The sequence below is a fragment of the Rhipicephalus microplus genome, chromosome 3 (assembly GCF_043290135.1).
Source record: "Rhipicephalus microplus isolate Deutch F79 chromosome 3, USDA_Rmic, whole genome shotgun sequence".
In the NCBI taxonomy this organism is placed as follows: Eukaryota; Metazoa; Arthropoda; class Arachnida; order Ixodida; family Ixodidae; genus Rhipicephalus; species Rhipicephalus microplus.
Window position 1 is genome coordinate 155,911,168 of NC_134702.1, and position 15,608 is coordinate 155,926,775.

The window sequence follows — 15,608 nt, forward strand, 5'->3', positions numbered from 1 at the left end:
GGTTTTATCCCCTCGCAAAAGACGAATTGGCGCAGTTATCTTTTTTTACATACCATCCCACATAACCTTCATAAACGTGACAGGCACAATAGTTGATTTCATCACAATTTTTTCCGAAAATATGTATAAATTTTATTCGTATGAGTTTATTCCGAAGACGTTAGGACCCCTGCATACGACTTTAATAGCAAAGTTCATGAAATTTAAGCCACAGAAGAAAAACAGTCTTTAAATGGCTGAAATTTTTGCAACCTCCGAGCTTAGGACAGTACAGCGTTACCGCACTTCTTGTTTAACCAGCACCATGGTCAAAACATATCGGTCGCGAAATTTGGAAGGGAAAGTGGTTCAGCTATGCGACCGATGCGGCGCTGCAAACCGTGTATGTACTTTCGGTAATTCACGCGCAGTTAATATGCTCTAGAGGCGTGGCGCCATACCGTGGTGGTAAAACTCGACAAAGAAGCAGCTCGATTGGTTATCTTGTGTTTCGTGGCTACCGACACTGTTCTAACAATCATGGAGTCCACTTTTAACGCTCATTTTAAAAGCACAGCGTTTTGTTTTTTGTTTCGGCCTATCCTAAGGACTCGAAGATCAAGAAGAAGTGGATAGTCAACTCAGAAAGGGAAAGCGCCCCACGCCTTCATCGACCGTGTGCAGCAAGCACTTGGCTGAGAGCAACTTTTGCCGACGCCTCCTAGAAAAACCATGCCTGGAACGTGGCTCTCTCTTCAGTTGAGAGCTTGCTGCCAGCACAAAATCTTGGAAGTCATGCCTCCTACCGCGTGTTGCGACCGTCCGCCGCGTGGGACCACTTGCCTCCGTACCGCTCTGTCACGTGACATTACCGTATCGTTCTGTCACGTGACATCACAGTTCCTCGGAGGCAATTGTGAGAGCAATGCTGTGTTCGCATGGGGCAACCGCCACAGGCGTTCGCCTCCGTACCGGAGGGGGAGGGTAAAATCCGAGAGTAGGGCGGTGCGTTCGCGGCTCACGTTCCAGGCTTAATTTTTCTAGGAGGCGTTGCTTTTGTTATACCCACCCGCGTCACTCTTCGGTAAGCTAGCAACCATGTTTCACCACCTCGCCTGTACTTCAGCTGTTCATTGCACGCAGGCTACAAGCGTAAGCGTTAGTAAGGTGTCGTTCCAAAATCTACCGCGAAGGTCCCTAGACAGAGAGGCGACGACGCGGCCTCCGAATCACCTTGGGTAAGCACGGCTCGTGAGCACAGCCGAGCAGCGCAGGACACATGAGACTACGGCTTTATTTGGTTGGTGTACGTACAGTGGTGGTGAAAGCTTTGTAGACCGCAGGAGCGCGTGTAAAACTACAGTTCCCGATGTGTGCCCTCCTTCCTCCTCCCCTTGCTACAGTGTACTAGAAGCCGGCAGTGAGATGAACGAAGCGGCCGCGCCGCATCTCGGCTGATTTTCCGGCGGGTGCTGTAGCGGCGGCGCTGTAGTCATACTACATGTAATGAAGACCTCAGGAGAGTCTGAATTCGGAGCGCGCGCATCATAGCCTGCGAAATCGTGTAATTGCTCGTTTTTAGCGCGTTTAATGCGTTTCTGAATCTTTATCAGTGTATGCACATTTTCTACGTGCCATGGTGCACGAGTGAATATGCAAGCACGCCGAAATTCCGCCGAGACATTCACTGTTTCAAGGGCCTGCCCACACAACACACACACACGTGCGCACGCACACACAACACACACACACACACACACACACGCACACACAAATGTACAATCGGAATTCGCCCGGATCCGCCTAGCTTCTCACTCAAGCAACGCTTTGAGCTTCACTACATCTTAAGTGGCTACTAATGAACTACAAAGATAGGAAAAGTATCAAAAGCACAATTAAATAATACGGTTGTTTTGTCGCCAGTCTTTACAATTTCCAGAATACTGTTCCTCATATGAGCCCACATGCACTCGATTGTTTTATGAGGAACCCTAGTATAAGTAACGTTGTCACAACATTTATATCGGTGACCACGCAGTTTTGTTTTGCGGAAGATAATAATAATGCTTTCTGAAAGGCTTACCTTCTTTCAACCGTGTGCTTTCGTGCTCACTTTCTGTTATGCAAGCTGGACGTGCTTATAATGCCAGGAGGCCTAACCAGGGAGCCGAGTTGAAGGAACGAGTGTGCCTCTAGGTCATGAACCCTAGGCAAAAAAAGTTATCTTAAACATATTAAAAAGTTTCAGATGTTAAAAAGTAGGCCGTCTGCTAACCATTGTAAATTCTCTGTATCGACAGCTTAAATTGTGCTGCTTTCCAGATATTTTATTGGCGTAATGCCAAAGCAAGCCGTCAAATTTATGACGATGTTTTGTAATATAAGTGTAGTGCCTTGATTAAGTGTCAAAAGCGTAGGCAGGCAGTGGTGCATTTTGTTTTGAGAAATTTTACTTGGATATGTACGTAGTAAACACACACACACACACACACACACACACACGCACACACGCACGCACACACACACACACACACACACACACACACACACACACACATGGCATGAGCTTCGCAAAGGAAGCACCAATGCAGTGAGCGGCATGTTGTCAGCAGGCCAAGAGAGTATGGCAGGCAAGGCCAATCTCGGTCATGTGACACAGCAACCCAACTTAGCACAATGAGCACGTGCTATCGGGATGTGGTGTGGAACAACCAACCCGATCAAGGCAGCAGCATCAAGCTCGCTCGCTCGCCGAGCCGAACTCGGTACAACAGCAGAGGACGGCCCACCAGCTGGTCCGTGTCCAGCGCCAAAAATAATTAGAGCAAAGAGACGCCAGGTGGCTAACAGAAGGCCCCAGAAACGAGTCCAAAACGAAGAGACAAGACAGCATAATAGTAAGAAGTTGTCTGCTGAAGTTCGAGAACTCAGAAAACAGCTAGAATCCGCAAAAAAATTCAAGTCGTAGAAAAAACCAAATCACTTAGCCTTGCAAACGCTACTAGAAAAATAGATTCAAGCGAGTTCAGGCACAGCGCACATTTGATGGAAAAAGAAGGAACACGTAATCTTAAACGAAACGTCATCTAGGAAGATGAAGAGAAACACGAGGACCCTATCATCATTGCGGGAAAAGCTGCCAAACAGAACGCTGTTGTGGCAATGTTAAAGGAAACACATGAAAAGAGATAGCTATCCATTACTCCACCCGACAAACTCTGAACACGTTTCGCGAAATGCTGAGCAGACAAATAATAATATTGCTCTCGAACGTAACTCGGCAGAAACTACTCCCAAGCAACGTTCGACTTACTTGATAAGTGGCCAAGTCAAACTAAATCAAGTAAAGCTCGAAGCGGCAAGATAGTGAACACAGTACACGTCAGAGCTTAACCCTACTCTAATAAGGATGATGGGTCATGTCAGACTTGTTCAGTAGCATCACTGGTCATTTGCAAAAAGCTGCCGGCACGGCTATTCACCTTGCCAACTTCGACCCAGGGATTGACGCAATAGCCCGGCAGGGAAATGAAACGGAAACAAAAATACAACAATATTTCCACAACAAAAAATTGAGAACAGCGACAGCCACACAACCTTACATAGCGTCGATGAAAATCGACTTGGTATTGAAAAACACTCATTAATTGATTGATTGATTGATTGATTGATTGATTGATTGATTGATTGATTGATTGATATGTGGAGTTTAACGTCCCAAATTCACTATATTATTATGAGAGAAAAAATATTCATTATACATTTGTACAACTCGTGCTTAAACACAAAAAAATTAAATGCCTGTAGATACTTTACATACGATTATACAGCCCACCGCAAAGAAAACAATACCTTTTGTAGCATATTGAGAAAAGGAAGAAATGAAGCTGCGAATGAACCACTAGTTCTCATCAGAGACTCTAATGCCCATCACACTAGGTAAAGCTATCAGCGAACCAAGAAAAGAACAATCATGGCATATCCATGGAGTGAATCATGAAGAGTTGGGCGAAGCGTCCATCAGTCCATTCGTGCTGCCGTCCGTCCGTTCATTTTTGCAACCGTACATCCGTGGGCCCGTTCATACGTCCTTCCGTTCGTTCGCTCGTCTGTTTGTGCGTCTGTGTGTGTGCCTGTCTGTCCGTCCGTCCATGCGTCCATCTGTCTCTCCATCCATCTAGTGAACACTCCGCCTACCGCCATTTTGCATCGTTTCATCATATATTCATCATATAGAAGTACTACCATCTAGCGGACATTCAAAACTAAATGGGAGGTGGCTAACTACTACTACTACTACTACTACTACTACTACTACTACTACTACTACTACTACGTACGTACGTCGGGAAAGCACGACCTACGGCTTAAAGAGCTTCGTCTCTAAAATTGGCGCCCGCATCTTTCCATGGGTAAATGCGTCGCAGAGTGGTGGGGATATTGCGTGAATGTTGCGCAATTGGGTATGGTTTGGGAATGCTTAATTGTTACTTTGACTCTATTATTTTTATTTATTGAATGCAGGAGAGGCGAAGGCAAGGGCAGTAAAGTTAAAGTGTGTCTTTATTGCTTGGTGCCATTGTTGTATTGGGCGGGGAGGAAACACCCTTGATTGAATCGCGAACGCGCGCTCACCAACCACCCGTCTTCGAGGGACAGGAGTACGGGAGAGAGGTCCGCAAAGACGCCCTCGATTTAATTCCGAAAGCGCGCTCCACCGTTTATACACACACCGCCTCTGTTCGAGGGAGACGAGACGAGGAACGAGTCGAGCGTGTGTAGTGTGGGTGTGGACGGCGCCGACGCCGAAGCGCGACTAAGAAATGCTCCGCATTTAAAAAAAAACGCCAGGCCTACGCGGAACGCGCAGCACTGTCATAGCAAATTCTGGAAGAGCGGCCTTTCAGAGCCTTTTTGGGAGTGAAGCTCCTTATGCCGTGGGTCGTGCGTCCGCGATGTATGTAGTAGTCGTCGTAGTCGCAAGTAGCCACCTTCAAGGTCGGACCACAGGAGCGGCACGTGCGCGCGCCCTTTTCAATTGAGGAGGAAACTCGCGCACGTTAATAATGTATAAACAGATTATTTCTGATGAAAACTTACAGAGATGTGTATTGGTGGCTTAAGATCTCCAATAAATTTGCCCTTGAATTTGACGCTTACTAAAAAAAACTAGTATCAAACTATTATCAAACTAGTATCAAACTAGTAGTAGTATCAAACTAGTATCAAACTAGTAGTAGTATCAAACTAATATCAAACTAAAAACTTGTATCAGACTATCTATCCTACCAGAAAGGGTTTCCACGTTAAAATCGCAGGGCGTAATCTTCTTGGTTTTAGAAAGCTCTAGCGAGGATTGGGCCGAAATGCCATGGTTATAGTGAACTAGGATATAGAGGATTATAACCATAAACTAGAGGCGGTGAAAGGTTGGAAGCATGCCTGAAGCGCAGGCCGTAAAAAGTTCGCGAGTACCACCCCTCGTTTTGTCCTTAGAATATCCGCTCGATGGCTGTACTTATATACGCTGAATATATGATGAAAATATGCGAGATGGCGGTACTTGGAGTGTTCACTAGATTGACAGACGAATGGATAGCCAGACCGACAGATGCACGGGCTGACACATGCATGGATGAATGGACGGAGCGATGGACGCATGGATGGACGGACGCATCGACGGACGGATCTATGGGTGGACGCACGGACGGTTGTACAGAGGGACGGAAGCAAGAACGATCGGACGAACGCTTCGCCCCACTCATCATACACTATAGGTCCTATATTGTCGATATTATATCCGTCTCCTTGCTTTTTTTAGCAGCGGTATGGTTTTAACAATTTTTCACTCATCAGCTATCGATGCCGTCTGAAGGGAGTAGTTTATCAGGCTTAGCAGATCCTTAGGGAATTCTTGATATAATCATCAATTGACGGGGTTTAACTCCACAAAACCACGATATGATTATGAGAGTCGTGGTAGTGGGGTGCCACGGAACGTTTACCACTTTCGGTCTTTAACATGCACCTATGCCAATGTGCATGGGCCTCAAGCATTTTTACAGCGAAAGCTGTTATGATCGATCACAACTCGGGTCACGTGCAGTTTTCAGCTGCCGGCGCTGGTGTCCGTAGCCACATCGTGTGAAAGTAGAAAAAAAATCTAGCACCAATGCCACAGTGAGGCTCGAAACCAGGTCCGTGGGGTGCAACCAACACCACCTAAATGAGTTCAGGCCTCTTCACTCCGGCGCGCCTTCGTGTGACGTCATTCAACTTTGCCCGAGCCTCTCACGCCAACACCACCTAGCTCACGCCGTACCGGCAGCGTTTCGGCGTGTCCGGGCATGTTGACAGGCAAAGAGGAGGGCGACCTCTCTCGAGAGAGCGAGCACCGTGGTAGCCCGTAGCTTTGCGGCAGAGCCGTAAGTTGTCCGAGTCTCCGACAGGTGGCGGCAGCCGTGACAATTATTTCACTCTGTCGTTGAACGAGACCACGCGGCCACGCCGTGCGCGCTGTTCCGTGTTGCAGTTACCGCTTCCGCCGAATTTATTTTGTTGACGAATGTATCCTGAGACATGGGGCGGTGTTGTGTACCCAACTGTCGAGGGAACTATGACAATGGTCCGAAAGTCCGCTTGTTTTCTTTTCCGAGAGACGCTAAGCGAAGAGCGGAATGGCAGCGGGCTGTGCGACGGAGCGACGTCGACGTGAGGCTGTTGAAGGACCCCAAGGTAAGCTGCATCGAGCGTACCCCTTCAGAATTAACGAGATTTCTCGTAATTATCCCAGGAGATTCTAATTGGTGTTTTTTTTTTTTTTTGTTCCGGTCACGCGCAGGTTTGCGAGCGTCACTTCAAGTCGGAACACCTGCGCACAACGTCAACGTATACGGACTGCGATGGACGAACCATTGAAGCTCCTATGAAGTTGACACGGCTGACTCCAGACGCCTTCCCAGCCATTTTTCCAGACTGCCCTTCGTATATCTCGGATTCGCGCACGTCGCGAGAAGAGCCTGAACTGAAAAGGAAGCGGACTGAAAATGAGCTACTCCAGAAAGCCATACACGAGTCCCAAGCAGCGTTTGAAAAAGAAGAAAAACAGTACAAAGTTTGTAATCTGGGTGAACTGATTTCTCGGGTTAACGAGCGTCCAAATAAGAAGTTTTGGTGTACAACAGCCTGCGAGACGTGCCTCATCGTCGCCCACATCGAGCCGGCGTTGCAAGCTCCGGAGATGCTTGTATCTGTGGTGGTTACAGAGGATCTGTCCGTTTCCGTGTATTTTAAGTGCGCTCCGTTGGTGTCGGATGATGTGTGCATTCCTGACGAAGTCCGTGATGTCCGTGTGCTGGACAACCTTCTAGACAGCGTGGAGCGATATTGTGAAAAGAAGGCCCGTCACCAGGAGGACAAGGTGGGGGGAGTGCTTAGGCTTGTTTTATCCTTGCTGGATGACATTTGTGATGATGAGCTGCATGATGATGAGAGGGCTGACGCACTAATCTTCCTGAAGGAGCAGTGCAAGCTGCTGACAAAGAAGAGTAATGGCGTGCGGTATTCTGCAGAGCTTTTAGTTTTTAGCAGTATATTGCACACAATTTCTCCACATGCTTACAAGTTTTTTCGCCACAGCAACAAGCTTGTCTTGCCGCATGACACTACCATCAAGCGAGTTTGTGCTGCACATGATGTGAGCCCATCGAAAGAGCAGTGCGAAGAAGGTTTTCTGAGGTACATTAAGCGCAGAGCAACCATTCTGAAGCCTCATGAAAAAAATGTGACTGTCATGCTTGATGAAATAACCTGCAACAGTTTTTTGAATATAAAGGTGGCTGCCTAACAGGGTTTGCTGCGCATTGTGCGGAACCAGCAAAGACAGCGCACGTGTTCATGGTACAGTCTTTGCTTTCATCTTATAAAGATGTTGCTCATATCCTTCCGGTAACTCGTATCACAGCAACGGAGCTGCATGATGTTCTAAAGACACTAATCATGAGGCTTGAAAGTGCTGGTCTGCATGTTGTTGCGGTCGTAACAGACAACAATGCCATAAACAGGAAAATGATGTCTCTGTTTAGCGAGCAAAATGAGCCAGGGATTGTTTTTCCTCATCCTGCCAACCCGCAGCAGCCATTGTTTCATGTTGTGGACACTGTTCACTTGCTCAAGTGTATACGCAACAATTGGCTCAATCAGAAGGATGATGACAAGTCGTTTTTGTATCCTCATTTTGAAAGCTGTGGAAGTGGTGAGGACCAAAAAGCTTCGTTTACTTTTTTGAGGAAGCTGTACCAGAGTGAACAAAGCAAGCTTGCAAAGGTTGCCTATGGTCTGAGCTATAAAGCACTTTATCCAAGCCACCTAGAGCGTCAAAATGTGAAATTGGTGTTGAAAGTTTTTAACAGCTTTGTGTCATCAGCTTTGTCACTTGAAGCGCAGAAATTGCATTTGGCTGCACTGCAGGAAACGGCCACCTTTATTGATTTGATTGTCAGGTGGTGGAGCATTGTAAATGTTAAGACTCCAGAAAAGGGGCACAGACTACGTGATGTTTATCAGCAGCCTGTGAAGGATATGTCTTGTTTGCAAGTTCAGTACCTTGATCAGTTCATTACCTGGCTTGACAGGTGGAGCCGGAGGGGAACCACGGCTGGAGGTTTGACAAAGGAGACCCACTTTGCTCTCCGGCTAAACACGTATTCATTGATTGAGCTGTCACGGTATTGCCTTAATGAGCTGGGCTTTAGGTACGTCCTTTTGGGGAAGTTTCAAACAGATTGCCTTGAGGCCAGGTTCTGGAAGTACCGCCAAATGTGTGGATCTCACTACAATGTGTCAATCACAGAAGTATTCGAAGCGGAGACAAAGATTCGCTTGCAGGACACTTTAAAGCTGGAAGACATGCCGCTGTCATTGGCACCTAAGGAACAGGAGCTTGATGCCGAGATGCTAATAGCAAAGTATGCCATCAAACTCACCCAAAGTGACCTGAAGGCATCACAAACTGACGTGCCTGCGTTGACATACATTGCAGGCTATTGTGCGCATGCTGCAATTAAACGTCAGCCATGTGAGGATTGTCAGTCACAGCTCATGATCACTGACCGAGAGCTGCAGCAAAGTGAGCACGTACTCATTGACAGCATGAGCAGAGGCGCCTTGAAGTTTCCGCAGCCTTTTGTTGTTAATGTTGTTCTTGGCACTAAGATAGTATTAGAGCACCTTGTCAGTAAGGAACAGGAGCAGCGGTTTCATGCAGAAGCCAACCAAAGGATGGTCCTCTTGAGCATCATGCAGTTCCTACTAAGCGACGGCGAGGAGTTGGACATGTGTGCAAGTGGCCACCATCCAGATACCGTACTCAAGAACATTCTAAAACCAGCTGTCAACACGCTTCTAAAAAACTATGTCGCTTGCAGGAATGACAGTGTCATGAAAGAAAAAGCCTGTGCAAAGCAAAGAAAGTTGCTAACGCTACAGTAAACTTTGCTAGTGGCCCCTTCGCTAAAATATGAAGCAAGCTTTACTAATGGCTAGTTTTTTTAAGCTGGCCGGTTCGTATTTTCTTTTTGTCCCACAATGTGAATATGGCTTCGAATATGACTGTTCCAAATGCTAAATGTTTGTTCCTTGTGATACACTTTATACATTGTAATAAATACTCCAGTAGCTAGTTTCTTTCGTTCTAAGAGCAGTTGTGTTTTTCTGTTTGCCCCATAATGTGATTATGGCTGTGAATATGACTGTACCAGATGCTAAAAGTTTTTCACTGTGATAAATTTTGTAACATTATAACGAATAATCTAGCGCCTTGTTTTTTTTTTTGCTCAATCTTGTCAGTTTCGGTTTTTGTGTTGCACAATGTAGTCATAGATGTCAATATGGCTGCTAAAAGCTGGAAGTTCGTATGTTCCTTGTGATACATGGTACACACATTGTAATAAATATTTTGCCAGGTGCCCGGGACTTGTGTACGTTTCTTTTAAGTGCAATCTGAAGCAGTCACGTCCGCCAAGATGGAGCGGAACAGCACTATTTCATCTTGATGTGAAATAACGTTCGTTCAGAAATTTTATATTGCATGCCTATATCGCGGCAATGCAGAAATTAATGTTTTACTCATCTGTAGTGGCCGCCGCGCGGGAAGCGTCCGCGCCGCAGCGGCTCGCGCGCGCGCGCGTCGACGGGCCAGGTGCGTGACGTCACGGCGGCAGTGAAGAGGCCTGCTTATCTAGGCGGTGTTGGTGCAACCCAGTATTCTACCACTGAGCCACACCGGTGCATAGGACTTGTTGATAAACTTGCCTTAGGCAGGCTTGATGTCGGGAAAGCAATCGCGTTAGTACAACCTATAAACATAACAGCGGAAGAGCAACCAGTCGTCGCACAATGTGAATAGCGTAACGAGTGGGTCATCCGGTGATCCAACCCATTACAAAAGCTTGTTCTTGTTTCTCTATTAACTGGGGCGCATACCCACTAAGGTAAAGAAAACTCGTCCTTTTTTTGTCACATGGCTTCAACTCGCTTGATAAGGCGTAGCCAGTTGTATTGCCCTTTGAAGCCGATCGCTTTACTGATGACGTCATATGTTTTACCTTGGGTCACGTGACCCGGAACTGTTGAGGTGGTAATAGACTCTTCCGTTTTCTGCAGAACCAGGCACAGCTCCGGCGTACGAAACATCAACTGAGCTAAATGTTAAAGTATTTGCGCATTGAACACTTCGAAAAAGAGCTACGAATCTCTCTCCGCTATTCGGACGCGTCACCGAACCGCCATGAAGTGCTTGCTGGTTTACTCACCGGGCTTGCTGATTTACTCACCAGAACTATAGTGAAAACAAGAGCAGGCGCAACAGCTCCTCGCTCTACGTAAAAAGACCCCACTCGACGCTATTGCGTTGTGAATTGCCACGGACGTGAACGACTTCAGTTTCGCCGACTTCCGCAGCTTTCGCGAAGCAGAATGGCGAGAGCGCTGGATGCGGGTCGTTGCGTATACGTGTTGGGTAAGCGAATTACTTGCGTTTTCCACAGCCGGTCGCATTAGAAAGTGTGATATTGTAGGTCTCCTGTTATTGTTTTCAGGAGCCTTGACGGAGAACAAAGGTAACATTGATTATGAAGATTAGCAGAGCCTCTGACCACGGTGCGCGCCGTGCAACAGTGGACAGGTGACGCGACCACAAATAATCTGAAGTTGTCCCTACCACGCAACATTACGCATGTAGGTTTTTGAAGCCTCTAGGTTCCGGCTTTAACTACGAAATGCGAACACGTACAGGTAAACCGCAAAATGATCACGACCACAATCAGTTTTTTTTCTTGCCGTTGGTCTCCGCGATGACCAGAGCTATCTCGGAGGCCTCCGTTTTGCCTTTCGTTGTGCACCGAAAAATAGGGCACACATGTGTCCCCATTCGCAGTACATACAAATGGAAGACATCCGTCCACCGAACGTTCTGACATGCGAAATCAAACAGCTCAACGCACAGGATGCGGGAGATCGATAGAGAATACAACTGCAAAGGTGAAAATCTCCAGGGCCATCCATGCCAGATAAAGCGCGCTTCGCTTCAACTTTGGTCATTAGATTGCTCGTGTATGGACTTCAATGCTTTAACATCATGTGTATGCCCAAGTTTAACACATTTAGGCGTTACAGAACGCTCGTCGGAGTGCTTACCTTAAACTCGTGTTATGCAAAGCTCACCAAAATAGCAAACATCTTTTGCATTGTGCCCGCAGTTTGTTTTGATGAGCTTTCTACTTTTCTGAAGCGAGCTTGGATTCAAGGAAGAGGCTTGCTAGGCCCGTGATTTTCAGCAAACCGCCCCTCAATACCAACGCAAAAGAAGGCCTATGCACGTTCACTTGCTCTACCCAATTATGACCGGCGCGGCGATGGTAGCGCTGGTGGCGGCGTCTTTTGCAGTGCCGCCTGGGCAGAGTCTGACACCTAGGGGCAGCTTTTGACGATGTGTGGCACTATTGTGTAATATGGTACTACGTGTTTGCTTCTCTGCAGAGCCTCTGCAATGGAGATGGAGCTCCTGACAGGCACATTGCTCGTGAGCGCTCAACCATGTTGAGGTGAGAATCTCTTTTTATTAATTCATTGATACCACTAATAGGTTTCATTTCGAAGTAACATCGCCAACCCAATGGTCTTTCTCCCCTAGTAGTCATTGAAAAGATTTAGATGCCAACCAGCTCTTTTACTAGCCAGTGTAACGCTGTCCCTCCGCCTCACCCCTCCCATAGTCGCAGGTGTTGGAGCGGAGCGAAGTAGCTCACGCCCTCCTAGCAGCGCTTGGTAACGTCTCCCGCCCTCACCTGCCGCGCGCTCGCCGCGTTGTCAGCTCTCTCTCGCTTCACCCTCGCTACCGCTCGCAACACTCGAGCCCACTGCTCGCGTGGGCATCATCTTACTCGCGCCACTACTCTTCATCTGTCAGTAAGAAGCCGGGAGTCGGCGGGTTCGCGCGCTGCACGCCTCACAAGAAGTTCTGTGGCCTCACTTCGAGAATCCCAGGGCGCCGGCATTGTGGACAGCGTGCCTCTGCTTACTGCGCGATCGCACTGACGGGCGGGGACGCCGTCGTGGCATGCTTCCCGCTAGTGTGCGCGTACCTTTCCCTGCTGTCACCTGCGTCACGAGTGTTAGCGAAGCCGATTGCTTTCGCAAATGGCGATGTCAACACCGACGATGAGTGAGCCAGGGAAGCTGAACGCAAGCTACGGCAGTGGAAGACCATTAACATCGACGAGGTGCGAGTGAAGAACGCCAATCGCGTTCGAGAATAAAGACGGCACGCGGGTAAAAACGACGAGACGAGAGCCAAGGTAGCCGAGTAGAAGCATCTTCACCGCGTCCCGCCTGCCGCATCTTTGCGTTTCAAACAAACATTTGCTAGAGTAAACGCTAAGCCGAGTTTCACTTCAAACCATTCTCCCAGCACTCGCGTCGACGCCCGTTTCAACCGGGTCAATGCCGTGCGTCAGAAGGGACAATTGGGCGAGTAGGTGCACTTTCATCTTAAACGAATATTAGTTCGACGAAAACAGGAACGGGAAAGAAAAGATCAACTACAACGTTCGGTTTTGTCTTTTTTTCCCGTCCCTGTTTTCTTCGCGCTAATATTCGTTTGACATGTCAATGCCGTGCGCACCGCTGCTGCTTCGCATCTCATCAGGGTTCCCTTCAGGGAGATGGCCCGCAGTTTTCTTTAAACACACTCCAAAACATGACTTCATGACTTCCTCGAAAGTAGTTGTTCATACTCTTTGCATATAAATAAAAACAATGTTGATTTGTCTATACTATTGGAACAAAATCATGTTTGTAGTGCTTTACAGTGGTGCAGCACTAGTAATGTCGCCGAGATCAATGCATATTTACTTGAAGAACGTATTCTTCTTGTGTGCGCGTGACACCTGCACGAAAATATAGGTGGAATATACATTACATTCAATAAGCGAAACTAACAGGAAAAGAAGTATGCAAAAACACGTCTACATAATTGAATTTTTTCTTTATTCAACGGTACAAAGTCTTCAAGAAAGAGAGGGCAAAATGCATTAACGCCTGACGGTGTCTTTTCATCTGAAACAACAATTTGCACACACAAGCGCTCGCAACAAACAGAATAGATTATGTTGCCTAGAAGCACAGGAAATGCGCATAAATGATCGCCTGCAACGTTCAGTGCTCATACAAGCGTGTGAAAGACCAATCGCTGCATCATTGTTGCATGTGCACGTCATTGCGAACCTGTATAAGCATTATGGGCTACAGTTTAAATTAGTACGTTTTTTTTCTCAGTAAAGTTGGGATAAGTGTATAAACTACTACGAAAGAGAGTTGACTTATCGCCTGCTTAACTATTTTTCCGGATTAGTCATTTCTTTATCCTGCAGCTTTATTATTGTTGTATAGCTTCGTAATCTGGTAGTGCAGCGTTTGCGAACAAGAAGTTTCGCTGTTGTTATTCTGGTAAAAAAGAGATCAATGCAACATTGCGTCGTAGTTTCAAGTATTTTATTTTGACTAACCCTAACGATAAACACAATCAATTCTAATTGGCAATACGAAGATGAACGGATAAACATTGAGAAAATAGGCTCACTAAAACAGTTCCACCACAGAGACCTCCGCGTGCGAAAACATACGTTTCATATAAATCGCCTACCATGACACAAGGAGGAAATATATTGCGAATAAGGTTTGGTTCTCGAAATAACAATTACAGATTTTTCCGTTTTCTATCTGGAATGTGGATAACTGGAGCATGATAAAAATGAGACCGTGTTAATAACCAGGAAAAACGGCCTGTAAGCAGGACAATGGCCTCTGATGTGGCAGGGGTGGGGCGGGTTCTCTCCGACCGTCCCAATCGCACAGAGAGGTGGGTGTGACCCGCTTTTTTCTCCGCACCGCGGTGCTTCTTTGTATGGTCGGAAAGACAACAACAGAATACCAAGCCAAAAAGAAACATCGGTAAGAAGAAGGTGAAGGAAACAGGGAGGGAGATGTGGAAGATGGGAATGCTTACGAAATCATCACTGGAGACCTGCCGAACTTTTAAGCAGGAAATTGCAAGGGATCTACGATGATTCCCAGAGTAGTTCTCCGCTCTTCGAGGCTAGAACGAGAGTTTTGTGGACCGAGAAGTACCGAGCAAAATGCGAAGGCAAAGATATGGTATGTAGTGCATGGGGACAGGAGGAGGAAACGGCTGAACATTTCATAATGTTCTGTAAAGGGCTCCACCCTGTAGTCGAAGATAATGGCACCAAATTTTTCAAAGCATTGGGGTTTAGGGAGTGAAGGCAAAATAGGCTTTAAATGGGTAGAAATAACCAGGAGGAGGCTAACATTGGTGGCTGCAATCGAGGCGTGAGTTAAACTCAATCCCTAAACATACAGTGATAGTACTTAACTTTATGGCTAGGTGGCGTGAGCCACCACGCGACCTAAGGGGAACAGCCGGATACATCCATTCATCCATCCATCCGAAAAGGCTGCCGCGCTGCTGGCAAAGCTCGCATGTGGCGAAAAAAAGTGGTTTTGTGCTTTCCTTTATGTTCGTGCTCATTAAGGAATGTCGAGCCAAGGTGCACGATAGGGAAAGTGAGTGCTTGGACGAATATATTCTGAAATTGGCTTTTTTGTTGTAGATTTGCACCACCCACATAGAGCACTTATAATTGCGATACCTCTGTAAGAGATCCGGATGTGCTGAAAACTTACTGCACTTCGAAATTTGCTGGCTGTACATAGTATGCAGGACACTGACGAAGAAAAAAATGACAGCCCGATGGACAAGCGAAGTCAGAAGAGTGCCACGTTCTACGCTCGCGGGTTATACTCGAATAAAAGGGTTGCTTTTTCTTTCCTTTCATGTGACTAGCGCTAATTTTCATTGCCGCAGAAGCAGGATACGGAGAGGAGGGTCTAGATTAAACGTTGCCGGCTCTGCGACAACCACGGGTTAGTTGCAGGCACGTTTTGATCAATTTGGGTCACCCATTCGCATTGTAAATTTTACGGTCTTCAGTGGATATGTTCGAAATGTAGGAACACACATCGAAATATTTTGCTTGTTCTAGAAGTATACG

At 46.8% G+C, this 15,608-nt stretch overlaps 1 protein-coding gene across 1 annotated transcript; it reads left to right on the forward strand.

The window, feature by feature from the left end:
- Window positions 1–6,349: 6,349 nt before the first annotated feature.
- Window positions 6,350–7,825, forward strand: LOC142803023 (uncharacterized). Its single transcript, XM_075888122.1, has 2 exons — window positions 6,350–6,714; window positions 6,821–7,825. Exons 1-2 carry the CDS (start codon window positions 6,559–6,561, stop codon window positions 7,823–7,825), a joined length of 1,161 nt encoding a protein of 386 aa, XP_075744237.1. The 5' UTR covers window positions 6,350–6,558.
- The last annotated feature ends 7,783 nt before the right edge of the window (window positions 7,826–15,608 follow it).

Bases quoted from the DNA above. Each gene is read 5' to 3' on its own strand.
- LOC142803023 (XM_075888122.1), top strand. From the start codon at position 6,559: ATGGGGCGGTGTTGTGTACCCAACTGTCGAGGGAACTATGACAATGGT. The intron at 6,715-6,820 runs GTAAGCTGCATC...GGTCACGCGCAG, and splicing joins GGCTGTTGAAGGACCCCAAG to GTTTGCGAGCGTCACTTCAA.